Consider the following 27,495-nt stretch of genomic DNA (forward strand, 5'->3'; position numbering starts at 1 on the left):
CTCTGACTTACAATAATGGGACAGTATAAGCCAGGCTCAATACATTTTTTAATACTCAAAGTTTCATTACATTTTAAGCTTTCCAAGTATTACACCCACATTCCGCCTGATTAGTTAAAATTGCTGATCAGGCCAAATATAAAACAGCGCTTTTCTTCTGTGTGCGACAAAAACACGAGAGATGAGGTACAAATATCGAACTGCAATGCGATCGCCTTTTAGAGAAGGGTATAAGTATATGAGATTTTAATTAAGTTGTGTTAATTATTATCTCTGTGATGTGGTTACAGCTTATCTGATAATTATGAGAAAGTCAATTTGGCTGTTGCTGTGTGATTAATTAGGTAGAATTAGTAGTGATAATTATAGTTCTAATTATTTGTAGCGGTGATTGAGGTGGTGAGACGGGGAGGGGTTAAGGAAGTTCTCATTTGGCAGTGAGAATTTGGGGGGTGGTGGGGGGAAACCCGGTCCTGTTCATATTTCATTGAGTTCTGGCATTTAATACATATATACAGTATGTATTTTAGATTTTGATGAGGCTTTATATAGCGCTACCAGCTGATATCAGTGCGGCTTTTCTTTGCAGTGAGAACTCTTAACTTCCTGTTCATTACGCCACTTGGCGCAGTGTGACAGATGACAGCCCTGCTTCTCGGAGGTAAGAGATTCTTCACCATGAGGATCACTCCACACAATGCGGCAGAAGCCTGAGGAGATCACTGATGGAATGCTGTCCAGATACTTTTCCTACACGTGGAAGAGCCCCGGAGACACTGGGGAAGATCTCATCAATGTTATATTATGGAAGCTGGACTATCACCACATCAATAAGGTCATTTATAGAGACGGAGGGAAGGGAGAAGCAGCAGATTGTAAGAGCAGGACATAGAAATCTTCTATCACTTATTTCTCTAGAGTCAGCCTACACTTATTGAAAGTGATCTTTTAATCAATCAAATAAAACTCATGTGCGTGTGTGATATGTATTATATATATTACATATAAATACACACATACTGTACACACACACACACACACACACACACACACACACAAGGAATGCAGTCACCATCATGGCGGTCAATATACTGTCATTCAGCAATCGGACAAGCAGCACCGATCCTTGAAAGGATCAAAATGCCGGTGCCGGAAAACCGACAGCCAGCATAACGATCGGTGATGGTCAGGCTGGGGGTGGGTTAGGTATAGTAAAAAAACAAACAAAAAAAACCAACACCTATAGCCTATAGATATTAGCAGGTCAGTCATGATTTTTGGGACTGTCCAGCGGTTGGGGGAGGGGCCTAACCCATTACTCAGAGCGCTGGGCATGCCCCCATAGTGACCAAAATAGGGACATGGCTTGCAATCACGGTACAATCTGTGAGAACACGCCCCCTAGATGAAAAGCAACAGCACGGTTGGATGCCACACCCCTTTTCCAGAGTGTCCGGCCAATGGCTCATGAGGGTCCCTGTTTACGGGATCCAAAAAGTTTGGATGTATGCTATAGCTATTATTTACCAACACAGTCCTTCAGATGTGGCAGCTGGGATACCATACATGTATGGCCAATTTCCTTGAAAAATACACTGAGTGAACTGGTGAATATACTGGCGTTGACCTCTGGCGATAAAGCCACAGCTGGAGACACTGTGATAGGTGGAAACACCTGCTGGAGATACGGATTTCTGTTTAATACAAGGAGCCCATGTATCAGGCAGTACTGCGCCGCGGACGCGTGTGGATTATTAGACAGCATCTAGACAGACCGTTAATAGGTAGACATGCAGTAGGTCAACAGAGTCAAAGGGTCAACATGGAACAGGTTGACTTTAACCCTTTGAGTGCCAGCATCTTCGTGACACAAAATATCCGCACAAAATATCCACTAAAAATGCCAGTGTCGTTCACATTTGTTATATAAATTCAAATAAAAAATGTTGTGTAAAAAAAAACAACTATATTTCCTATATAAAAGGTCATTATGATGAATAAAAATGTTTGCAATTTTCACACCATGACAAATTCATTCAAAGAGATAAAAATGGTAGACCCATGAAAAGGTTGACATTAGTTTTTCTAAATTTTTTGTCAATGTCGACACCTGATGATATGGACCCCCAATTAGTGTAACACTTCACTCGCCATGCTTCAGGTGTGATGCCTTGCTCCACTGTGCTTGGCACTGTTCTCAGCTGGAGTCCACGTAGACGGTATAGGGACTACTGACAGCTCATGTCATGTGTAACAAAGAATATGGGGGGGAGATTTACCAAAGATTGGAAAGATGGGTGACATTTAATAGCACTAGATTTTTTTGGTGATTTTTCCCCCCGCAAAAATTCCCATTTTTGTACGTTTTCCGAAAATCAGGGCTGTGCTATGCATCTCCACTGGAATACTGGAACACAGGGCCGGCGCCACCACTAGGCAGCTCTAGGCATTTGCCTAGGGCGCCGGCACCTGGAGGGCGGCAGTTCGCCCTCACCCCCAGCATTTAGCGAACGGTACCTGTGAAAAAACGTGCGTCCCCGGCGTCCCTGCTGAGCGCTGGTGCGTGCAGGGGTGTCCGTGCCGCCAGGGGAACCTGCGGCGCTGTTATTGTGTGTAAGCTGGCCGCGGCCGGCGGGGTCCCTACAGTGAATAGAAAATAACTAGTTATTTTCTATTCACTGTAGGGACCCCGCCGGCCGCGGCCAGCTTACACACAATAACAGCGCCGCAGGTTCCCCCGGCGGCACGGACACCCCTGCACGCACCAGCGCTCAGCAGGGACGCACGTTTTTTCACAGGTACCACCCCCCCCCCCCCTCCAGCACCGGGGCGCCCCCACCCCGACTCGCCTGGGGCGCTCCGGTGCCTTGCACCGGCCCTGCTGGAACACTGGAGACACATAGAGCTAAGCACGCTAACTGCTTGTATTGCACTGTGACAACCCTCAGCTGTCACGAGGATAGAAAAATAATGTCAATTAAATTCAGAAGCAATATTTTATTGCCATATTAAGTGTTCCCATGGGAAGCAGAAGATTGTGGCTTTATTCCCTGGTGATCCGCAAAATTCACCACATAGCTCCACGTATTACAGCAATACACTGTCTGTAATACCCAGTTTGTTGCATAACTGTCTCCTATTGTAAAGTGCAACGGAATATGCTGTGCTATATAATAAACTGTTAATGAATGACTGTGCCGTAGTGAAGACCCAATTCTGCGTTTGCATGAGAAGCCATTTTTAAACCACAGCACCCAGTATTTCTGGAAGGAGGTTTCCAAATGCAGTTTACAATCTCACCCTCTGCAGAACACTGGGGCAAGAGCGGGAGTCTGGGGGAGCGGTAGAAAAACTTTGTAACACTGGACATTAATGTAAACATTGATCTTTTTAAACACTGGATACTGTATCTAAGAATATATATATTGTCTTTGGTATATGCGGTTTCAAACATATTTAAATAATATAAATAAGTGGTCATAAAAAGGTTAATACTATAATAAATAAATAAACAAACAAACAAACATAATAGAACCAGTACTGCGCTTTTAAGCTCACATTCTCCCACCTCATGGTAAGGCTCCTGTATCTTCTTCCTGGCAGCTGCTCTCTGATCCAGTGCACTGATTAAGGAATCAGATCCAGGCACACAACAAACTTGGTAGAAAATGCTGCTACTGCTGGGCATGTGCAGCAGCTGATCTGACCCGTACACTGTGTGATGTGGTGGCAGCTCTAGTAATCATACTATTTACCATTGCTATTGTTTTCATCATTTGAGCCACTTGCCAAGAGCACCTTCTACATTTACATAATGTCCTAGATCCATTGCTACAAAAAGGAACAGCACCAAAACCACTTCGGCCTACTCCGGCACCAGGCCCAGTAATTACTATCACTGTATACCATAATAACGTGCTTTAAGAAGAATACCACTCAAAAAAGCATACTTACTTTCCTCCTGTCCCACCTAACCCTCCTACCCACAGTCTGACCCTTCCCTAACCCAAACCTGCATACCCTGCTACCTAACCCTAAACCCCCCTCCCAGCCTAATCCCATTTCTAAGTGCCTACCCCCCCCCCCCCCCCCCCAGCCAGCCTAGCCTAGCCTATCCTTCACCGGCCGCACACTATCCCGCTCCGGTTCCCATTCAACATCCCAGCAGGACTCCGACACTGGTATCCCACTTGATGTTGTTGGGATTTCAGCAGCGGTCTCCTGTCAGTAGTTGCTGAACATATCTCACCTCCATACAGGATCGAATACCCCAGTAACATCCCCTTATGCCGTCCACTGCACTAGGCATTTCCTATTGTCAAGAGTCACACTATATATATACTGGAGTGACCGCTGTTTCTCCTATATGCACCATGGAACATAAGGAACCTGATATCTACAGTAGTTCGGTAACTACACGAGACAGAACGGTTGCATGACTTAACATATGATGGGATAATCCTGAAAGAATCTATCTACGGCTCAATGTGCAGTATACAGCTAGGCTGATCGCTTATGAATGATCCCCCTAGAACCCAGAAATGCAATATTACCCAGAGGATGTATATAAAATGATGTCCATATCAGCACGTGGAGGCTTATGATAGATTTATAGGGTATCGCTCACAGTCATTGAGCGCTTGTAGCCATCAGACAAATACATAGAACACCGACAGTTTCCAGCCGAGATGATCTGCTTAACCCCAACGTTCTAGGCTCTGTGCAGCGCTTTCATGGACAAATTACTCTGCATGTTATTATAAGAAAACATATTAGTCTAGCTGCTATTCCTATGCACAATGCACCCCCCACGGTGAGACATAAGAACACCACAAGGAATTACACAGACACAGGAATGTACAACGCCGCTCTCAGAAAGGACTTACAAAATGTAAACTCTTTATAATTTAATGAGGTGATTAAAAAGAAAACACAAAGAGGACAATATACAGTATAGAGAGAGAGAATGGCTGGAAATTGCCTGAAAAATCTATAAAACAGGGAAAGTGGAAATAACTGGTAAGTACGAATAGTCGCAGGTGATGTCACAGGTGAATTCCTTTCACATAAGTTTCCACCTGTGGCTTCAAGATATATTTGCATCTGTGTTACGGGCTGCACCCACCCGACTCAACCACTTACATGATGCTGTACAAATGGTCCTACACTGGCTGCATGTTCCAGACCTCACAGCTCATTTGCCTACGTATGACACAATGGCCAATTTATCCACAAAACCATGGTCAGGGCGATGAAACCAATTATCGTGCCTTTGAAAAATAATCACTCAATGAAAAATGATCGCCATGGCAGAATAAAATTACATATTTGATTAGAAGGAATGAATCTACCTCTTTGATTGGCCGGTTGTTAAAGAACTCCGGCGGATTGTCAGTCAATTTGGTAGCACCTTTAATTATTATTATTTATAAAGGGCCACAAGGGATCCGCAGTGCACAGTCACAGAGTGTATACACAAGTAAACAAAACAAGAACACTGACGTACAGTTCGAGACATCAGAGGACAAGTACAGGGTATAAAGACATATCTGCATTAGCAGATGATAGTATGTTAGTTCTAGCACAACATAAACTTTCTGTGACGATTTATTCAATTTTTGTTTTTAAAGGGCCCTAGAATAAAAGCTTCCAGCCATCCTCGTTTCTGCCAGGATATCTTACACAGGTGCTGTAGCGCTCGTACACCCCGTCAGTGTCAGATCTGTAATTCCATCAGGAATTTCCAGAGGGGAAATTACTTTTTCCTTTCTCGCAGGCTTCCACCCTGCAGCCAATCTCCCATCCCTTTAATTCAATGTGACCTAGGATAGCTGCAGACGGAGATGGCGTTCTAGCGAGCCGCGACAATTCCAGAGGTGTGAAAGTAGATGGCTGCTGTCACTGTACAGGATGGGTTAACCCCTTCTGTGATGGATGGCTACAGTATGAAGTGTCCGAGACAACTGCACTTTTCGCTGTCATTAAGCAAGGGAAAGACATTGCTAACAGATGTATGAAGTTAAAGTATTATTCTTCATTGGGACGTTCATCTAGTGTCGCGGATCGCAATCACTGAAAGGGAAGGGGGGAGCGAGGTACTAAGGGCCTAAATCAACACTGCTTAACACCACCCGGCCAATTGACCGTTTCCCCACCCCCGAATCACCTCAGTAACATCCCCTCGCATGCGGCTGAGGGGGAGAGAGATCATTTGATGTTCGCTCTAAAAACAACTTTTATTACCCGAAGAGGGGGCGGGCCTCCGGCAGCCATCAGGCCTCCTGGGTTCCACTGCCCTCCCCTACCCATGAGAACACCTTGGCGACTGTGAAAGTCACCAAGGGCGTTTGTACAGTGGCCCAGCGCATGCGCAAATATGAATCAGGCCCTAATTACATGGGCCAGGTATGTTTACAGGGCAGTTTTGGCCAGCTGTGACGGGGGGAGCATGCCGTAACTTTAAAAAATAAAAAATTATGGCAGGATGAATTATTGTCCAAGTTCTCAGGATGTATTTTTAAAGCGTCAATCATTTCCAAGGCAAAACCATGACTTGTAAAAAAAAATTGTCACATAAAAAAAAAAAGGGGTTTGAGTTTGGCTGGTATCCCACACCTATGGCAAACGCTGATGCTATTACATCCCGCCATTGGTGTTGTAAAGATTTATATAGTATTTATATTATGGCTGGCTATTGTGGATGTGACCCGAGTCCAACAGACTCGATCCGGTCTCTATTTTGCTGTGAGGATTCCAAGGTTCACACGCGACCTAAAAAACGAATGTTAAAAATAAAAAGGACAATTGTGTTGTTTGTAAACCTTATTATGCCAATACATCACCACAGAGTATTAAGGTGGGTGCCAAACACAGTGATGGAGATGGCGCCCCCCCCCCCCCCCCCCCCCACGCTAACAGTTCATGCACTGAGGGCATGACTCAAAGATGGCCGCTAACTCATCTGCAAGTGCAAGTCATTCACAATTACGTACGAATACAGAGTCTAGAAACATTGACTGCTCCAGTAGGTCTACGGCTAAAGCACTAGCAATGCAGACGCCATGTTTTTGTACGCTAGAACTCACAGCTGATGTCATGCTGAGGACACGCCCGAAAACTGCTATGACAGACCTACATTTTAACAACCAATGCCAGCTAACACCATTTTACCACCACAAAAAGGTCACTTCCTGTCAACCACTTTGCAGAGGCATCCTTATTGGGTGCTGGTATACAGCGACCTATTGGCTAATGCACAATGTGAATGCAGTGCATGTGCAGCCTTCAGATAATTGTTAATTTCCGTGGAACATCGGTTTTGTGTCCATCTCTGAACCAGGCCCTCGGAGACTTTAGTCTAGACAACAATGTTATATTTGTAATAAAACTAAAATAATGGAGTAAAGGGGCCCCACAAAGGGATATTTGCTGAGCATTCTGAGCGATGCTAGACAGTGGTCCTAAGAATAGACTCCTCCTCCACCCATTCCAATGTTGGGTAATAGTTATGTGACTCGAGTAATAATGAACATACTGTACACCATGCATTATGCACAGCAGTAGGCCATGGTACGGGAATCTGTGCTCTCTGCTACGGCCTCCATGGTTGTCTCAGCTTTACACATTCCTCCTTTTCCTGTCACTCTCTCTCAGCTCGCCCATAAATCGCCTGCAGAACACACACACACAGGAATTAGCTCACTTTCCTCGCAGCTCCCCTCAGTATTTCAGCATTGGTGACACTAATTGCTGCTAGCGACACCTTATTAAAAGATATGTATGTCTGCATCTCGCGCCAGGCTTGCCAGGGAAGGACCCAGAAGGTGACACAGCCAGAGGTGGTCATTAAAAGCACAGTGGTGACCGTTGCAGGATGTACCTGGGTAACATTGCAGGAAAGGTCACAACACCCTTTTATTTTATCCCATGCCCCGGAATCTCTGTTACTCATCTCTCTGATGCGCTCTGTCAGTATGGTGTTTATTACAGGCATAAACAGACCCGCAAGTAAGCTCTGACTTTTGCTGCTTATTATAACCTTTATATTCTGTCACCGAATCTACTCAGATTATAGCCGACTGGGAAATGGATTGTCTGTATAACAGGGGTATAAGAAATACTAACACCGCTGTAACATCTCCGGAACTGGCCATACGGGACATACAGAAAACCCTGTTATGATGGTCGGAAGTCCATCAACTGGGGTTAGGTCGATATTCATAACGTCGACAAGCGTCAGGTCTACGTAAGCATGTTGAGATGGTTGAAATGCCGACATTTACCTTGTCAAGACCAAGCTGACATGCGGCACTGCCACTATGGCGTGTAGGGAGAATAGAATAGTGTACCGACCGTATTGAGGCATCGTGCCTGAAGCATTGTAAGCGTCGGAAGAATGTCGATATTTGGGGCAAAAAAAGTGAAAAACTCATGTCGACCTTTTCACTGTCGACCTAATGCATCTGTCAACCTACCAACCCTGTTGACCTTAGCCAGGTTGACCTTTAGTGGACAACCTAATATTGGTCGATGTAATGACCCATACTACCTGTGGTTGGTTGCTGATGGATCAATATACAGCTGCCCACTAATGGCATGGCGACAATAGGGCTGACCTCAGCCTCATTAATGGACCCCTCTGATTATAATGCCCTCCTCTGGGCTGTAATGGTATAGCTGCCCGGGCGACAGTCTCAGCCATTGCACGGATCAGCCAGAGCTGGTTATGACAACACTTGATGGATAAGAAGCATTACACTGACTGGGAAGCCCTTTTATGAGCCTTAGTAAAAATGAATTGTACACAGGTGATCTAACGCAAATGACAAATAAATAGTCTCATCATTTCATGCCTAGATAAGCGATCTGTATTATTTATAGATAAAGATAAATCATTTGTAAAGCTACGTTGCAGGGAAGATCAGGAACGAGTACATCTTCACACACTAATGCTGGCTATTAGATGGCTACAGAAGCCAAACTGCCCCATGAGGCAGGGGGTCAGGTAACCAGTGAACATGCAATTATCCCACGTGTCTGTGCCATATGAGACTGTGGTGCCTGACCCCCCCCCCCAACCACTATAATCTAGCTAGAGTTAAGAGGCTATTTTAAATCAACCGGGAGTTCTATTGAAAATACTGTAGGATGTTGTGGGCAACCAAGCAGTATCTACTTATTATTTATTAGAACCTTCTAGAAGATAATAGAATCTGATTGGTTGCCCATAGCAACAACTCTTCAATAGAACTCACATCTTAGTAAATAAACCCAAACGTGTGAACTGGAAATCCTCTGTGCGGTCTCCATTTGTGCGTCTGGGATGCTGACCTGCCAGGGAGCATCTGTGACATTTCAGTGGTCAAATTAAAATGCATTGTCCACCGATATCAAATGTCAGTGGCCTCATTAGTGTAGAATAGATCATCTGCAAATAGTTACAAACAGCGGAACAGTGCCCAGGACAGCTCCAAGGTCTATGTCAATGTGGGTTAATCTCACAGCAGGATGGAGGCTGTATTATCTCCTACCACCTTACCATACCCGAGCCCTGTACTGTACAGCCTATTACCCACCCCCAATTAGCATTCACTGGTCCTCAGCAGCAGAAAGCATCAGTGGTGTGCACACTAGGACATTGATGGAGGACTAAAGGTGCATACACAATGAACACATTTTTTGACCAATTTCGTTCATTTTGGCCCTTCTGAATGATATTGGTCAAAATATCTTTCAGTGTATATGCGACGAACGACAACTGATGATGCGCATACCCGCCAGTTGTTCATCAAGGTTGTTCGTCAACTGTGCATGCAGCTCAATTTGGATGTCTTTCGTCAGCATCTTTCATCAACATCTTTCGTCCAGGATCCTGGGTTCAAGTGAAATTGGTCATCAGGGTCTTTCAGTGTACACACTGAAAGATATCTTGACCAATATCGTTCAGAAGGACCAAAAATGAATGAAGTTGGTCAAAAAAAAATTGTACAGTGTGAAACGGGCAGACGAGGTGTGCCTGTAGGTTCTAGCCTCTCTAATTCTAAGGGGTACATTTATTGATACCCCCTTTCAGACGTACGGCAAAATCCCAGGTTTTTGCACATGAACACGCATCAACCCGGGATTTTGGTATGTCTGAAAGGGTCAACCCGGATGTTAAAACCCAGGTCCCCGACCCTTCTTTTAACCTGGGTTGAGGACCCGGGATTTAAGACCCGGGTTGACCCTTTCAGACATAAGAAAAACCCGGGTTTTTCAGCAAATTACTGGGTAGAACTGCTTCACCCGGTAATTTGCTGCTGTAAGTGTGAAAGGGTGCAGGCTGCACCCGGGAAAATGACCCAGCAGTCAAAATGCAGGGTAATTCCCGGGTAGTATGTCTAAAAGGGGTATAAGAAAGGACTTCATTTGAAGATGGGATGTTGCCTATAGCAACCAGATTCTATCTATTATCTTCTAGAAGGTGCTAAAGAAATAAGTAGAATCTGACTAGTTTCTATGGGCAACATTCTATCTTCAATAGAACTTAAAATCAGTAAATTTACCCTATGGTCTCTATTAATATTTATATTTCACAACCAGGTGAAACGCGACTATCATGGATTACAATGATCCCACCAAACATGGTGCAGAGCTACTCCCAGCATCAGACGGGAGTCTGCCGGCAGACCCCCAGCCACCCGGGAATAGGATGAACTACGCTGGCTGCATTGCAAGGAAGGGACTCACCTTATAGGTACCGTAACGATTTGCATGATACAATACACACACCTGTATTACCCCAGCAGGGGAGAATTAAATACTACGTATGTCGGGGAAGTCTTAATAAACAGCAAAGCGGGAATATACACAGATTTATTAACGCCTGCATATCATACTCAATATAAGTCACTCTGGATTGTATCATTTTACATATTTATAATTCATGGTTTAATTTACACCCCAATTATACACAAAACGGTGCACGGACATTGGACCTTATTCTGGTTGACACGCAAAGGTGCAAATTTCTCAGCTTTGCATCTCATCTATGCGCTGCCCGCACCTCCAAGTCCCCCGCCTGCACTGCTAGGTGCGAATGGGACAGCGAAAAATCAATTTCTCATGCCCACTTGCACCAAGCGGCTGCACATGCACAGAACATGCAGGGGAGCATATGGACTAGAGTAAGGGCCATTGTTTTTACACTATACAGCATGTCTTCCACTCTTTTTGGGAAGGAGAAGGGCTTATGAATCATCTTAGTACTCCCAGCACAGCCCAACCTCCTGTTACACCTGCGCCCGTTACTTGCAGCATATGTAGAGATGGTTTATTTCAGCAGAGACCTTTAAGACACTAACACACACTCTACCAGGTAATACTGGCTTTCAGAACAGTGTAAAAGTTTGCGTGACAGAAAGAGCTTTGGATCGATGGACTTGGAGGAGAGAATCGTGTCTCTTGTCACAACAGATAATCGTTTCATTCCTTTGTGTCTTTAAAGCTGCAACATTACCCTCTCTCTTACACAATATAAAGGAATATGACATGTGTGTGTTAAAAAATAAGTCTGAAACGGAACAGCCAAGTTCTGCGCCACAGTAGAAGGCTGAGGACGTAGCGGCCTTACCCTGAAGTATGAAGCATTTTGCATTTGTTTTACCAGTTGCTGCAGTAAATGACCTCAGCCTGTATCATCTACTAGGAGATCTTTAAATGACCACATTGATATGGTTCCTGGACAGATAAAATATCTCTTAATGGCACAAGCGTCTCTATTTTCTGCCTCGTTCCCCCTGAGGGGAAGTTTCTGTAACCTTTATGTCATTGTTAGGTCACTGAAAAATTTCTTCCTTCCTTTCAGAGAACTTAAAATATTTTCCTGATTTCTGAGAAAAGATATTAAGATATATGGATGTACTGTATGGTAAGGTTCTGTAAGGGACATAGGTGAGGAGATACTCTGCAGGGATGCTTACTACCTAATCAGAGTTACAGTGTTGTAGTGTGCTTACTATCTGCCGGAGTTATGGTACTGTAATGCAATAACTCCCTGGCTGCAGTTACAGTACTGTAGTGTGATTACTCCCTAGATTGAGTTACAATACAGTAGTGCGATTACTTACTAGCCAGAGTTACGGTCCTGTAGTGCGATTACTCCTTGGCTGGAGTTACTGTATTTTAGTGCAATTTCTGCCTGGCTGTAGTTACAGTACTGTAGTGCAATTACTCTATGGCTGGAAGTACAATACTGTAGTTGGCTGAAGTTATGGTACTGTCATTTGATTACTCCCTGGCTGGAGTTAGTCCTGTATTATGAATAATCTCTAGCAGGTATAGATAGAAATAACCCTTTCGCTGCACTGAAGACATGTTTGTGGCAGCAACACTATAATGAATAGGCAGGAATTAATAAAATCCGGAAAGGAACTGGTTGGCGATCTACCGACCAGTTCCTTTACGGATTTTATAAATTCCTACCTATTCATTATTGCAGTTGAGACCAGCGAATATATCCTTTAGTTTGTTCGGGAACCCCAGAGGAACCGGACCCCTAATCGAATTATCGATAAGATGCTTATCGAGTCTATCCTTACCCCTGATGAAGTCTGATTGACGAAACGCGTTGGGGTATTATGATGACTGCTATAGGATTCTTCATGAAATATTGGATCAAACTATGCTGCAATCTTACATGATCGTCTATTCTTAAATAATTTTAATAAAAATATCTGTACAATTTTATCTTAATTAATTAAGTGATCAATAATTACCATTGAATCCTGTGGTGGTGGTGATATACTTTCTGTGCAATCTCTGGCTGGAGTTACAGTACTGCAATGCAATTAATCCCTGGATGGAGTTACAGCACAGTAGTGTGATTACTTACTAGCCAGAGTTACAGTCCTGTAGTGAGAGGACTCCCTTCTGGAGTTGTAGTACTGTACTGCAATGACTCCCTGACTGGAGTTACATTACTGTAGTTGGCTGGATTTATGGCACTGTAGTGTGCTTACTACCTGGCTGTAATTACAGTACTGTAGGTGGCTGAAGTTACAGTTCTGTGGTGTGAATGATCCCTGGCTGGAGTTACAGTACTGTAGGTCGATGACTCCCTGGCTAGAGTTACAGTACTCTAGTGTAAATAGTGCGATGACTCCCTGGCTGGAGTTACAGTATTGAAGTGTAAATAATAACAGGCTGGAGTTACAGTACTGTAGTGTGAATAATCCCTGGCTATTACCATGCTGTCAGTGGGCCAGTAGGAGTAATGGGTTACTCTGATTACTGTTAGCAGATACACTGATTACAGAAAAGGGTTAACCTGACAATGCACTGGCAAAGGCTCTCTATTCTCTCAGCTAAACAAATGTGCATCTGGCAGAGTGATCCCCAGGGAGACGGATGTTAGGAGAGCTGGCAGAGTTTGGTCTTAATGGATAATTAATATCACATATTTATACTATGCTGGCTTTATACACCGCTCCACGCATGTGATCTGAACATTCATCCCCAAGTTCCACAACCAATTACATTAAACATTAAATATAGGGTGGAATACTGTAGCTGAGGAAATCAAGTGTCTAGCTTTAGTGTCATGTACACAATCTCTTTAGCTGCTGAAGATTTCATTGGTCGGGAACATTTATGTATTTTTCAGTTTTACTACTACAGTAGAATAGCACAGCAGAGTCTGATAGTTTCCAAATGATACATGTTATCATCGTATAATGGGGTAGATATATGAAGCAGTGATAAGGGAGAAGTGAGCCAGATGAGAAGTGGCCCATAATATAATATAATATAATGGCTGTATAATTTTATACTATGCAAGTTATAGATGTTAGGTCAGTGCAGATTGGTTGGCATGGGCCACTCCTCCTCTGGCTCATGTCTCCTCCCTTTTCACTACTTCAGGGTAGATGTATGAAGTGATACAATGGAGAGTGATAAACCAGCAGCCAATCAGCTCCTACCTGTCATGTTACAGGCTGGGTTTGAAAAATAACAGGTAGGAGCTGGTTGTATATCGCTCTCCATTTTATCGCTTTTGAAGCTTGAAACATCTGGCCCCCAATGAGCAGAAGGCAGAGGTGTAGGTACTCCTGTAAGGTGGTTATTCTTGCACTGTAGGTGTCCATGGCTAGAGGCTAAGTATTGCCAATTAATAAGAGGCCTGGCTAGAGGGAGAGTACTTCTCAGACATGAGCTGTGCCATCTATCTGCTCCCTTGCATGCATGGCTATAAGTGAGAATGTAACCTTCTCCCTCTGGGCCTCATTCAGTAAGGTTTGCTGCTTAGCGAGCCCTTTAATGCTGCCCGATGGGAGAATGAAGGCCCGCCCCCGTCATTCCTGCCAGAATGTGAATGGATGTTTTCTTGTACTCATCCATTTACATGTGAGCATATGGGCTGCTTACCATCGAATGTTTTTTGTTACCAGTCTGTAAATAAAAAAAAGGGTAGCCTGACTTATCTACCAAGAACGGGGCGGGCACTGACATCATGTGGTGTCAGACACCTGCATTTGGTTGGGGACACCCTGCGTTTTGCTGGGCATACCCACCATTTTTGTAGGAACACCCAGAAAACACTGAGTCCACATGCACCATCCCCTAACTGCCTTCATCCCCGCCCTCCATGCGAGCGCTTCGGCAACCGTGAAAGTCGCCAAAGACATTTGCACAGTGGCCCTGTACATGCGTATATTCACATGCGCACAGCCAAAACATCAGTCCTTGTAGTGAATACGCTGGGGACTGAATCAACCAGAATCAGGCCCTCTGCGTCTTATCCAGGTAATTCCACAATAAAGAGTTCGGAACACGATGTGTCTCTTGGATGACCTCCAATGAATTAGTTTGTGCAGCATCGCAATACTCTACCACATTATACAATGCACTGTTTAAGCTTACATATCTCAGGAGATTTAATACAATTCTGTGGGCACCTGTGTGGATCCCAGGGTCGACAGTGTCTGGGTTGACAGTCAATATAGTAAGTCACCCCCAAAAGGTCGACAAGGAAAATGTTGACATAAGTAAAAGTTTTTTTACATGTCAATGTCAACACCCCAGTTAGTGTATCGCATACCCCAAATGGTTTCTTTGTTTCCCAATTGAAGTCAATGTGAATCATAAAACATGAAAAAGTCCAACAAAAGGAAAAAAAATTGTGATAAACTATCATACAAATACTACTGGGCACAATTTACACATAATGAAACAATACTATTATTCAGCACCCTGGACAGCTCCTATCTCCCATTTCTAGATGTAATTATCGGGCCTATAATACAATACTTTGGGTCCATACACACTAGAGCAGAGATAGTAAGTAAGTAAATTTAATTTATATAGCGCACTTCCTCCAACAGGACTCAAGGCGAGAAGGAGAACTACACAACCCAGCATGCCCTGCAACAGTTTTAGCATGGCTCCCACGCATCGCTACCAATCTACTGAACATGTAGCTAAATTTTGGCTATATAACCAGCAACCCATGTTCAGCAGATCCCTGGTACGTTACTGAACAATATCGTTTACCGATATTGTTCAGTGTGTACACTTAATTCAGCCACCTGCGGACAGTATTGTTAACTAGATCAGCAACGAGCAGGATTGTAGTGTGTATGGGGTTTTAGTCAATATGCCTCTCGCACAAACCTTTCTGCCACAGTAATACTGCTATGAACTTACTGGATGTTTTCCATTTATTTTCTGCACATATGTTACTTTTAAATCAGAGGGAAGTGGGTGACTTAATTTATAGTGAGGCAGATGTCTGGTAATTACATTAAATCTGCTAATATAAGAAAGAAAAAGTATACAACTCTGCAGGGACACTAGCACTTAAACCGAACTTCCAAAGCATTACGGGATGGATGTGAAAGCTTACCATCTGTACAGCCACACGCAACATGGGCCCATTTATCATCCGGCATACAGCCACACGCAGTATCGGCCCATTCACTGCCCAGTGCACAGCATCGGCCCATTCACTTCCCAGTGCACAGCATCGGCCCATTCACTTCCCGGTGCACAGCATCGGCCCATTTATTGTCCAACGTACAGCCACACGGTATACGGTCACTTGGTCAACACCACTAGGTCGACATGACTGAAGGTCACTTTTTTTGAGCCGACAGGCAGTATTTCATGACCTACCATCCAACAGGGTGTGGTGAGAGAATAAAATAATGTGCAGAGTGTAGCGAGGCACCGTGCAAAAAGCATGTCGAGCCATGCGAGGGGACGTGATGCACTTTTTTAGTGTCCATGTCGACTGTGTCCACATTCGGAACAAAAAAAAAGCCACCGATCAGATAGCAAGGGGAAAAAAAGGCCCCTTGCAAAATTGCTAATAGATCGCAAACAGCACTCCATTTGCAGAAAGTGAGCCATCAAATAGTTTTATCCATCTGTGTTAGTCTAGGGCTTCCACTAACCCAGGGGTCAGGGAACTTTTTTACCACAACATATTTAGATAAGCCAAAGTTACCCCATTGATTTGAAAGGAAGGACATCATATAATTGTAATACACACTGTACCCCCAGAAATTGATGATGATGATGATGATGATGATGATGATTATTGCCATGTATGGCTGTGTGTAGAACAAAATTTGCACCCCACACACAGCCATACATGGTAATCATCACTAATGGCTGCCAGGCTGTGTGTGGTATAGCCATTGATAATGCGACGTCCAGGTAACTATTAGTGTCAGTATTACAAGATGATATAGTGACAGTCTGTGTAAATTTTTTCCCTAGGCTAGAGATGGGTATACCTTGATAGGAGCCTATTACCAGGCAAAGAAATGCGGCGGCGCAGTGGCAGCATAGACTGCGCGCTGCCCAGATGGCGAGCAACTAGTCGACTCTACTGAAGAAGCGGGCGGACTTGGAGGTGGGGCCCGGGGGCGTGTTATACACAAGAGCCTTACGCACTGCACTGCATCAGGTCCTTGTACACTACAGTACTGTAACACACACAACCCACACTGCACTGCATTAGGTCACTGTACACTACAGTACTGTAACACACACAATCCGCACTGCACTGCATTATGTCACTGTACACTACAGTACTGTTACACACACAATCCGCACTGCACTATGTCACTGTACACTACAGTACTGTTACACACACGGCGCCCACTCTGAACTGCATTAGGTCCTTGTACACTACAGTACTGTAACACACACAGCTGGACATGCAAATAGAATCTATATATAGATACTTCTGTACATGCAATGAAATTCAATTCCTGGGGTAATGGACCGTGGCACTGCCAAGACACAGCCGGGCAGCATATAGATTCATATGCAAGCCCGGCTGTGTCTCGGCAGCGCGACCATCCATTACAGTACCTCCAGGAATTTCATTGTTACCCCATTTGGGGTAATTTACCCCTGTTCCCTGACCACTGCACTAACCAGATCAAAAACCAGGCCAGAAGTGCTAATTTTGACCCTCACAAAAAAGGACTGGGCACACCTGCATTTTTACAAACATGTTTCCACCCTTAAACGCTAGCTTCCTGCTAATCAAACTGAGACTACTCTGCGACTTCTAGGTGTATGGATATTTATTTGCTTGTTGCGGGCGCAAATGCAACACACGTGACGTATCGAAGTTTGATTGACAGCTGCGGTGGTTGATGCAGCATTTAAGGGGAGTGGTCCGGACAATGCAGGTGTGATGGACCACCTGTATGGTACACCTCTCTTCACAGCTGCAATATATAGTCAGTCAGGGGTCGACACTAATTGATGAGATTTCAGCGAAATACTCAGAGTACTCGGGCCTTTTCAATTTGGGGGGCCCCGTCATGTGCTGGGTAGCCCCCAGCATGTGATAGCATACCATCGCAGTTTTCCTGTTTTAGCAAAACCAAAACCATGGCTGAATCAGTCCCATAATGAAAGACTGAGAAACAGCTTCAGCCTCTCACTAGACCTATGAGCTACAGTATATAGTGCTTGTATGTGTATATGTAGTGAATCAAGCCTCTGAGCTTAAAAGACCTTACATTAAGGAAATCAATAACCGACGTTGTGCGACAACTTAGACCAGTGGTTCTCAAACTCGGTCCTCAAGACCCCAGACAGTTTTCCACACATTTTCCAGGTCACCCGGCAGGTGCCCAGGCGTACTCATTACTCACTAACACATTCTGAATTATTTCACTTGTGATTCTGTGAGGAGACCTGAGGACCGAGTTTGGGAACATGTGACAGACAAAAGTTGAGTATTACTCTTGTTTGTTACTTTTAGCATAGTTTTTGTTGGTTACCTATCAAACTACTTCCTTTATTTACTAAAAAGGTCAATTTCTGTCAATTCTATTGAAATTGATCTGAATCAATATAGTCGCAGAAATACAATAATGCACATTTACAAACTTTTTTTTATATTTATTTTTAAAAGTTATTACATGTTTTAGCCATTGAAACAAAATCGATTAAGATTGCTTTTCCCCAATTTGTAATCAGCAAACATGCTCCTTTAGGAACTACTGTATACCACCAGGAGGTAGCATTTATATTACGTCTGGCAATAGAAATGCTGCATAAAATACAGTGTGCAATTGGTTCTAGGAACAACTGGCTTTCAATACAAACAAAGAACTGAAAATGAGAAATGTAAGCAATTGAATAAAGAAGTTGTATAATGCAGTTTACAGAGATGGGTATTTAGCATAGATAATACTAGGGGCGGTTTTGAATTGTTTTTCACCAGCATTTTAGCTTGCTATCCTCGCTGCTGGTGTGCTGAAATGCCCAAATATATGGCTAAACCTGAGCAGAATAGGTGGGGGAAAAAAAACAGATCAACTGAATATTGTCCTACAATCTCCCGTCACTTTATAAGTGACATCAGGTGCGATATAACAATTGAATACCACCATAGAAGTCATGTAAAAGTTACACACTTGAAAGCACTCATGCCACCAATGTGGACAGGCATTATGACAAATACAGGACAGGGGTAGAACTTGACCCTGAAGTCTTATTCAGAGGCAGGTGTTAACGCATGCGCGGCTGCAACTTTTTGAGGAGTAGCAGTTGCGATAACATGCATATGTTAGTTTCATCCATTCCCTTGTGTACAAGCGTGCACTGGACTGTGCAAGCCCTGGGACACCCACTTTCAATGACAGTGCAACTACCACTGGTACTTGACAATCCACCATTGGAGCACAGTAGTTAATAAATGCACCATTACGCAAACATCGGCACTGCGCCCACCTCTGAATTGGGCGAGACAGGTTAATAAATATTATCATAGGCAAAGAAAAGTCTCACTGGCTTTAACACAACAAATCTATCTGTACAAAGAAGGTTACATAACTCTGTATTAGCGGATATTGATTAAACAGAACCGGCTAATGCATGCTATTAGAAATTAAGCACTAGGTTTCACACATTGAAAGCTTAAACCGTGTGTTCCTATCCGGCCAGACACGCGCTACTGAGAGAATGGATATCAGGGGATTGGTAACCAATCTGTACTATGTCCACAATGTCCATGCAGAATCTACATTATTACAGAAATATCATTGCACCCACAAATTGACACGTAGCACATTATTGTACAGAAGCCTACCATATAAAGAATTGCAATAAATTACATTTATACAAATGTATAGTGGAACATGTGTAGATTAAGCAACTCACACTGCCCATGCTCACACTCATTCAGTACCCATTCCAACACCCTCTCCTTAAGTTACTCAACATGCGAAACCAGCTCCGTTATAGTAACATTCCCCCCCCCCATTCCTTTCCAGATAAATTATCGTCCTCTTTGCCCCAGAGAAGGACCTGCAGGTATGACACAGGGGAGTTGGGATGGTGGTGGTGGAATGTGCAACACAGGAGCATGGTTGATGGAAGATGCAGCGACAGTAACACAGATGCAGGGAGGAGGGTGAGAGGCTGAAGCTGGCAGGAAGCTGGATGGAGACATTGAGGCACTAATATAGGAATAAACGGATGGTGCAGGGGATCGGGGAGTTTAAGAGAATGTGGAACATGAAGCGGACATGAGAAAAAGACGACTGTTTTGTACAACAAGCTGATCGGAAATGAACATATCCTACAGATAATTTGGAGAATGGGAAAAGGCGACAGGAGAACGGCCGCAGGCATGGCAAACCCTAAGTGGAAACGTGGCAATTAGCATGAATGGGAGCGACGTTGCAGAAACACAGTGAGTGGTGGGTCAGGTGAAACGTGTGTCGTGTTAGGGACAGAGGGAGTTACAGGCTGGGTTTAAAAAATAACAGTCAGGAGCTGATTGGCTGCTGTGTTATCACCGTACCAGGCTATATACATCTGCTCCAGAGTGAGGGAAGCACTGGTGGGAAGCGAGAGAAGGCCTTCGTTAAACCCTTTAGGAACTATGGGGCTCATAGATCATTTAATATGTGCAGCATATAATAAGTACCTGTACGGATCGTATGACAGAAGGACAGCAGCAAGAATCTTCAATACCCACTGCGATTCCCCCTGTTCCATATGCAGCAACATCCTCCATACTGTAGTTTTCTATGGGGGATGTGATGCTGCCTATTTACCGATATATCAGGACCTACAGCTACCACCAATCAGAGATGGTGGTAGCCCACTGTAGCCTATGGGCCACTTACCGCAGCTCCGGCCGGGCAACGCTGACTGGTGCGGTCAATAGGGGGTCAGTGCTAACAGCACATGCACAGACACGACCCAGGTACGGGCTCCTTTCCCCCCTGTGTGTACTGCTTAATGCATAGGATATTGCAATGCGATCCTGGGCTGTAAGAGCCTGTCCAGATTGCATTGTATTTGCGATCCATATATTTATTAATTAATATTTGTGAGAGTTTTAAAAAGTAGCCCATAATTTTCCATGGGGACTGCTTTTTGCCAAACCTCACAATGCATCAGCCCCAGTAGCCAACACCATCTCCAGATGGCATTAGACAACTGGCTACAGATTGCCAGCCTTATTTGGGAGAAGGATCCCCACAGTTTTTGACATGTGCTGTACGGTGCTCAGCTCCTGAAGACAAAATGAAGAGATGGCATTACCAATCCCTTCCCCTCCGAAGCTGGGTACACTCTGGTGCCAGTTCAGCATGATATGCCGCTTGGTAACGACAGGCCACCTCCACTGCTCATTTTGGGGTAGATGAAGCAGCTATATGGGAGGATAAGTGATAAAGTGCCTGGTACTTTATCACCGGCCAATCAGCTGCTGACTGTTAAGTTCCAGGCTGGGTTTAAAAAGGCAGAGTTAGGAGCTGATTGGCCAGTGATAAAGTACCATGCACTTAATCACCTCACTCTCCTCCATTATCACTGCTTCATACATCTACCTCGATATAAGGGCAACTGCGTGCTCCTGCGGCCGCTAGCGACAGACCTAGTGTCTGTCGCTAGTGTCTGTTGGATATGCTTCATCTCCAGTATGGCAATATCACTAGCGTCCTTGTTTATGCCAGTGAAGAATGTAACATGAACATGCCAGTGTCTACAAGCAATCCCGGCTGATGGGCATGCCCACGTATCCAGCTTTACACACCGCAGGGATGGGTTCCTGGAAGATCCTGTCCCTGTAGGTGATTATTAATACATCCGGGAAATCAATTGTCTCTTATTGCTGTGAATAGCGGCGATAAGACATTATAAATGTCCAATCCTAAACCCAATAATAAATAAATACACTCCAACTAAGAGAACAGAGCCAGACAGTGACTGAATGAGGGTGTACGGACAGGGGACCAGAGCATAACTAATCTGCAGCACAGACAGGATTTGGGAATAATGTGCGTTCAGTGGAAGGATAAGAGGAAGATAAGAGGCAGACAGACAAGACAGAAAGAGCATCAGCTAACAGATACATGGGGGATAGAGCAAGAGTGGTATGTAGCAATCCTGGGGTGGCATGAATTATATATGTCAGGGGTTAGACTCTGTGAGAGGACTGTCAGTGACAGGGAGTGCGAACCAATTAGGACTATGGAGTAGATAAGGATGTGAGTGGGGGGAGTTAACACTATAATGTAGTGCAGGCAGAGGATGAGCCAGCAGTGAGACTGATCTGTACAGATGTCAGGGACTGTGGCGGTGAGCTGATAGGAAACTAGCAACAAATGTGATTGGGCGATTCAGGCAGAATTGAAAACAAGAGGTGCACCTTGGGTATAAGAGGGGACTACATGTATGATTAGCTACAGACTGCGCTGATTACCCATAAGGAAGAGAGTGAGGGCTACAGAGAGGTGACCTGCAGCAGGGTATGACAGACAGGTGATCTGCAACAGGCAGCAACGGATAGGTGATCTGCAACAGGCAGCAAAGGACAAGTGATCGGCTACCTGGAATGACGGACTTGTGATATACAGTAATCTGCGGCATGGAGTGATGGACAGGTGGTCTGCAGCTTGAAGAAATGGACGATGGACTGGTCTGCGGCATGGAATGATGAACTGGTGGTCTGTGGCATGGAATGATGAACTGGTGGTCTGTAGGCTGAAATGAGATGTAGTGGTGAGTGGGCATGAGGAGTTGGGCCAGTAGCTTGTTTGGATGACAGATACGTGAGTAGCAGGTGACGATGACACATGTGAGCAGCTGGTTAGGATACCTGGGAGGTTAGTAGCTGATAGGTCGATGATGGGGAGGGGAATGCAATGCTGAAGACAGAGGAAGGTCAGGTGAGCGGGGAGGGTAATGGGCAGGTGAGCGGGGAGGGTAATGGGCAGGTGAGCGGGGAGGGTAATGGGCAGGGGAGTGAGGACAATGAACAGGTGGGGACAACGGGCAGGTGAGCGGGGAGGGTAATGGGCAGGTGAGTGGGGAGGGTAATGGGCAGGTGAGTGAGGACAACAGGCAGGTGGGGAGAACGGGCAGGTGAAAAGGGAGGGTAATGGGCAGGTGAATGAGAATAATTAGCAGGTGAGTGAGTAATGGGCAGGTAAGCAGGGAGAGTAATGGGCAGGTAAGCAGGGAGAGTAATGGGCAGGTAAGCAGGGAGAGTAATGGGCAGGTGAGCGGGGAGAGTAATGGGCAGGTGAGCGGGGAGAGTAATGGGCAGGTGAGTGAATAATGGGCAGGTGAGCAGGGAGGTTAATAAGCAGGTGAGTGAGGACAACGGGCAGGTGAGCGGGGATGGTAATGGGCAGGTGAGTGAGTAATGGGCAGGTGAGCGGGAAGGGTAATGGGCAGGTGAGCGAGGGATGGGTACTGGGCAGGTGAGCGAGGGATGGGTACTGGGCAGGTGAGCGGGGATGGTAATGGGCAGGTGAGTGAGTAATGGGCAGGTGAGCGGGAAGGGTAATGGTCAGGTGAGTGAGTAATGGGCAGGTGAGCGAGGGATGGGTAATGGGCAGGTGAGCGGGGATGGGTAATGGGCAGGTGAGCGGGAAGGGTAATGGTCAGGTGAGCGAGGGATGGGTACTGGGCAGGTGAGCGAGGGATGGGTACTGGGCAGGTGAGTGAGAGTAATGGGCAGGTGAGCGGGGAGGGATGGGTACGTGAGATAACGCTGAGGAAGTACCGGGCGTCGGCGGGTACCTGTCAGGGAGAGCAGCGCGATGAGCGCCGGGCCCAGGAGCCAGCACAGTAGGCGGTAGAGGTGAGCGGGAGCCCCCCGCATGGTGTCCGCTGTGGGGAGAGAGGCTGCGGCGACTGCTGGCTGCGGGGTCTCTCACACACTGACGCCCGCTCAGCTGAGCTCACTGTCCCCGAGCCCTGACCCCGCCCCCCGCCTGCCATTGGCGGAGACCCCGCCGTCACTGAACTGTCATTGCCAGCCCCAGGGGCACCGTGTATGATGACTATGTCTCCGGCCGCGGGACCCAGCACCTGCAGCAGCACCGTGTATATCCCCAGTACCGGCAGCAGCGCTGTGTATATCCCCGACTCTGGACCCAGCACCTGCAGAAGCACCATGTGTATCCCCAGTACCGGCAGCAGCGCTGTGTATTTCTCCGGCCGCGGGACCCCAGCACCTGCAGCAGCGCTGTGTATATCCCCGGCCCTGGACCCAGCACCTGCAGCAGCGTCCTGTACTGTATATCCCCAGTTCCGGTAGCACCGCTGTGTATACCCCCGGCCCTGGACCCAGCACCTGCAGCAGCACCGGGTATATCCCCGTAACCCAGCACATGCAGCAGCACCGTCTATATCCCCGGGACCCAGCACCGGAGTGTCCTGTATATACCCAGCCAGCATATAAAGCATACATATTGTAGTATTGATACTGTACATACCTCCCAGCATGACCCATCCCTGGAGGAACACAATGCTCTGTTTCTGGACCTCCCTCGAATGTATGATTACCATCACCTGTGTTGAGTAAGTTAATTGATAAGACTGGTGATGGCAATCATAAATGAAGAGAGAATTCCAGGTATAGCATTGCGTGTCCCTCCTGGAGAAAGTGATGCTGGGAGAAGGGATGGCCATCGACCATCGATGATTTGAAATAATCGATGGTTTATGACCGATGTATAATACTTTTGCCATCGATGTGGGAGAACCAGATGGTTTCCCGGCCTACATCTATGGCAAAGGAGAACCGATGTTTCCTTTTTTTGCCAAGGTGCAGGGACACAGAGCATACTGTAGCTCCGCACCCCAATACCTGGAAGTCCCACCCCTGAGTTCTGATTGGGCCACGGGCCATTCAGTCATACATAATGGATGACCCTCGATTGATAAATCTATCGATGTTTATCCATCAAATAGTTTACTACTATCAATGGCTGGGTGCAGAATCACTATTGATAGCGTCTGCACCGATGGCCATCCCTAGGCCTGGGAGTAGGGATGCCAATCCCGGGGCATTTTTTCAATCTCGGAAATCGGGATTGAAAAATGCCCAAACCCGGGATTCCCGGGCTTCCCTAATAAGAAAAACCCTCCTTGGCCGCCGCGCATATTAACTTACACGTGCAGTGCAGCCGGGAGGGTGGACGGTGAAGCTGGGCGGGTGTTTTGTAGCCGGGCGGATAAAGCCAGGAGGCGGTCGGCGTTCGAAGCCAGGATCCGGCGGGTGGGCACACAGTGAAACCTGGTGCCGGGCGGGTAGTATCGGGAAGCACGCTGTGCGGCTGTGTGGCCTGCATAGTGTTACCTGTCACGCTGTGCAGAGCCGCACTGCCGGGAAGGGAGTAGCCGGGCAGCGTCTGAGCACTCGCTCAGATGCTGCCCGGCTTTAGACTGCAAATTCGCAGTCTAATCCCGGGATTGGAAACGCCAATCCCGGGATTGAAATCCCGGCTTTTTAGAGGCCAAATCACGCCGATCCTGGGATTGGCCACCCTACCTGAGAGGTACAGTATGTAGATAGTAGTTGCTAAATTGTAGTGGGCTAAGGAGGACCTATCACACCCAGGGGGAGGAGCGAGGTGGAGGTGGGAGGAGGCTCTTGCTCCTTCACTATCCACTTGCCTTTAGTAGCCAGGTGGCAAGCAAAGCTCCGCTTCGCTCGCCACCATGCCCGAAGCGTGGCGAGCCCATGAGAGTCTGTTTGGGTCCCTTGTTTGACCTTGCTCCAATCCCCCCCCCCCCCTGTCACATGATAAGGTCCCTTAGCCAATTTGAATTTAGACCTAACCGTATGTAGATACCTATCACCAGGGGCACAGAGTTCTGTATATTCCAAACACTGCAGTGTCCCGTATAGTATATACCCAGACCGAAGCCACAGTGTCCTGTATTTACCAGTACAGGGGGCACAGTGTCCTGTAAATACCCAGCACCGGGGGCGCAGTGTCCTGTATTTACCCAGCACAGGGGCACATTGTCCAGTATAGGGGAATGTAGAATTTAAGCTACGAGGAAAGAGTGTTCTGTATGTACCCAGCACCGGGGGCACAGTGTCCTGTATATACCCGGCAGCACCAGGGGCACAGTGTCCTCTGTATATACCCAGCACCACCAGGGGCACAGTGTCCTGTATATACCCAACAGCACCAGGGGCACAGTGTCCTGTGTATATACCCAGCACCACCAGGGGCACAGTGTCCTGTATATACCCGGCAGCACCAGGGGCACAGTGTCCTCTGTATATACCCGGCACCACCAGGGGCACAGTGTCCTGTATATACCCAACAGCACCAGGGGCACAGTGTCCTGTGTATATACCCAGCACCACCAGGGGCACAGTGTCCTGTATATACCCAACAGCACCAGGGGCACAGTGTCCTGTATATACCCAGCACCAGGGGCACAGTGTCCTGTATATACCCAGCACCAGGGGCATAGTGTCCTGTATATACCCAACAGCACCAGGAGCACAGTGTCCTGTATATACCCAGCACCAGGGGCACAGTGTCCTGTATATACCCAGCACCAGGGGCACAGTGTCCTGGATATACCCAGCACAGGGGCACATTGTCCAGTATAGGGGAATGGAGAATTTAAGCTACGAGGAAAGAGTGTCCTGTATATACCCGGCAGCACCAGGGGCACAGTGTCCTGTGTATATACCCAGCACCACCAGGGGAACAATGTCCTGTATATACCCAGCACCAGGGGCACAGTGTCCTGTATATACCCAGCCCCGGGGGCACAGTGTCCTGTTTATACCCAGCACCAGGGCTTAATGTGGTCCAGGAGAGGTGGTGGAACTAATTTCCCTATGCCACCTTATTTTCCCTTTTATTCCTCCCCTCATAATACAGAAACAGGGCCAGTGGTTGGGTTTTTGCCTTGCCCCCTGCAAACTATAATGCTTTTCTGTTAGAATTATTGTGCAGGGCCAACTAGTTCCACCTCACAATTACAGGTGGGGTAACTCCTCCCCCCACACACACACTTTAACCCCTGCCCAATTCCAGGGACACAAAGTTATGTATATACCCAGACCTGACAGTTCCTGCTGGTCACACTTGCTGATGTGGGGTCTGATGGGGGGAGGAGGAGCCACGTTACATGTCATCGATATCAACATGCTACGTCAGCCCTGCTGCAGGTTTGCTGCAGCGCCACAGCTGTCCATATAACCTCACCTCAGAAATGACGGAAACGTAGGATACAAAATAAAAACACCTACTTCAATTATCTGCAAACCCAAATGTAGCTGATTACACACGATTATATCAGTAGGATTCCAATGATAAAACACCGTCTCACACATATACTACATCACATACAGCGAGCGTGCTGCAGGATGGCATAACTGTGACAACGCGACGCACAGTACAAGTTCTCAGTGTGAAATATGACACACAGAATCCCAGCAGGAGAATCCATAACTTTGTAACCTGTCATCTAAATCTAATCTCTCTCGATTATGATAGACTCGGCAGCAGACAGGAGCCCTGTTACGGCCTGGGATTCCCATTACAATCCATCACAAGGTGTCAGGAGGGGCCGTGTATAATATTCTGCATCTGTGACTGTAAAGTATAATACACAAAACTGTGCTTGGCTTATCCCAACAGGCGCACTGTCACTCCACACATCTCACTGAGGTCATTTATTGGGGATCAGCAGAAGTGGGGCTGATGG

At 46.2% G+C, this 27,495-nt stretch overlaps 1 protein-coding gene across 3 annotated transcripts in view; it reads right to left on the reverse strand.

Annotated features, from left to right (window-relative positions):
• LOC146042715 (opioid-binding protein/cell adhesion molecule homolog) overlaps positions 1 to 24,273 on the reverse strand; it is a 503,537-nt gene extending 479,264 nt beyond the window's left edge. The window contains exons 1-2 of one of the 3 annotated variants that reach the window (XM_083162894.1): positions 23,551 to 23,680; positions 22,353 to 22,506 (exon numbers count right to left, since the gene is read on the reverse strand). In XM_083162894.1, the coding sequence (XP_083019020.1) occupies positions 22,353 to 22,452 (100 nt within the window). In that variant the 5' untranslated portion in view covers positions 22,453 to 22,506; positions 23,551 to 23,680. Of the gene's footprint in view, positions 1 to 22,352; positions 22,507 to 23,550; positions 23,706 to 24,248 lie in introns of those variants that run through there. The other 2 variants (XM_083162896.1, XM_083162895.1) reach the window with 2 other exon arrangements.
• Between the last annotated feature and the right edge of the window lie 3,222 nt (positions 24,274 to 27,495).

Source organism: Crinia signifera, chromosome 19 (assembly GCF_055691185.1).
Source record: "Crinia signifera chromosome 19, ASM5569118v1, whole genome shotgun sequence".
Taxonomy (NCBI): domain Eukaryota; kingdom Metazoa; phylum Chordata; class Amphibia; order Anura; family Myobatrachidae; genus Crinia; species Crinia signifera.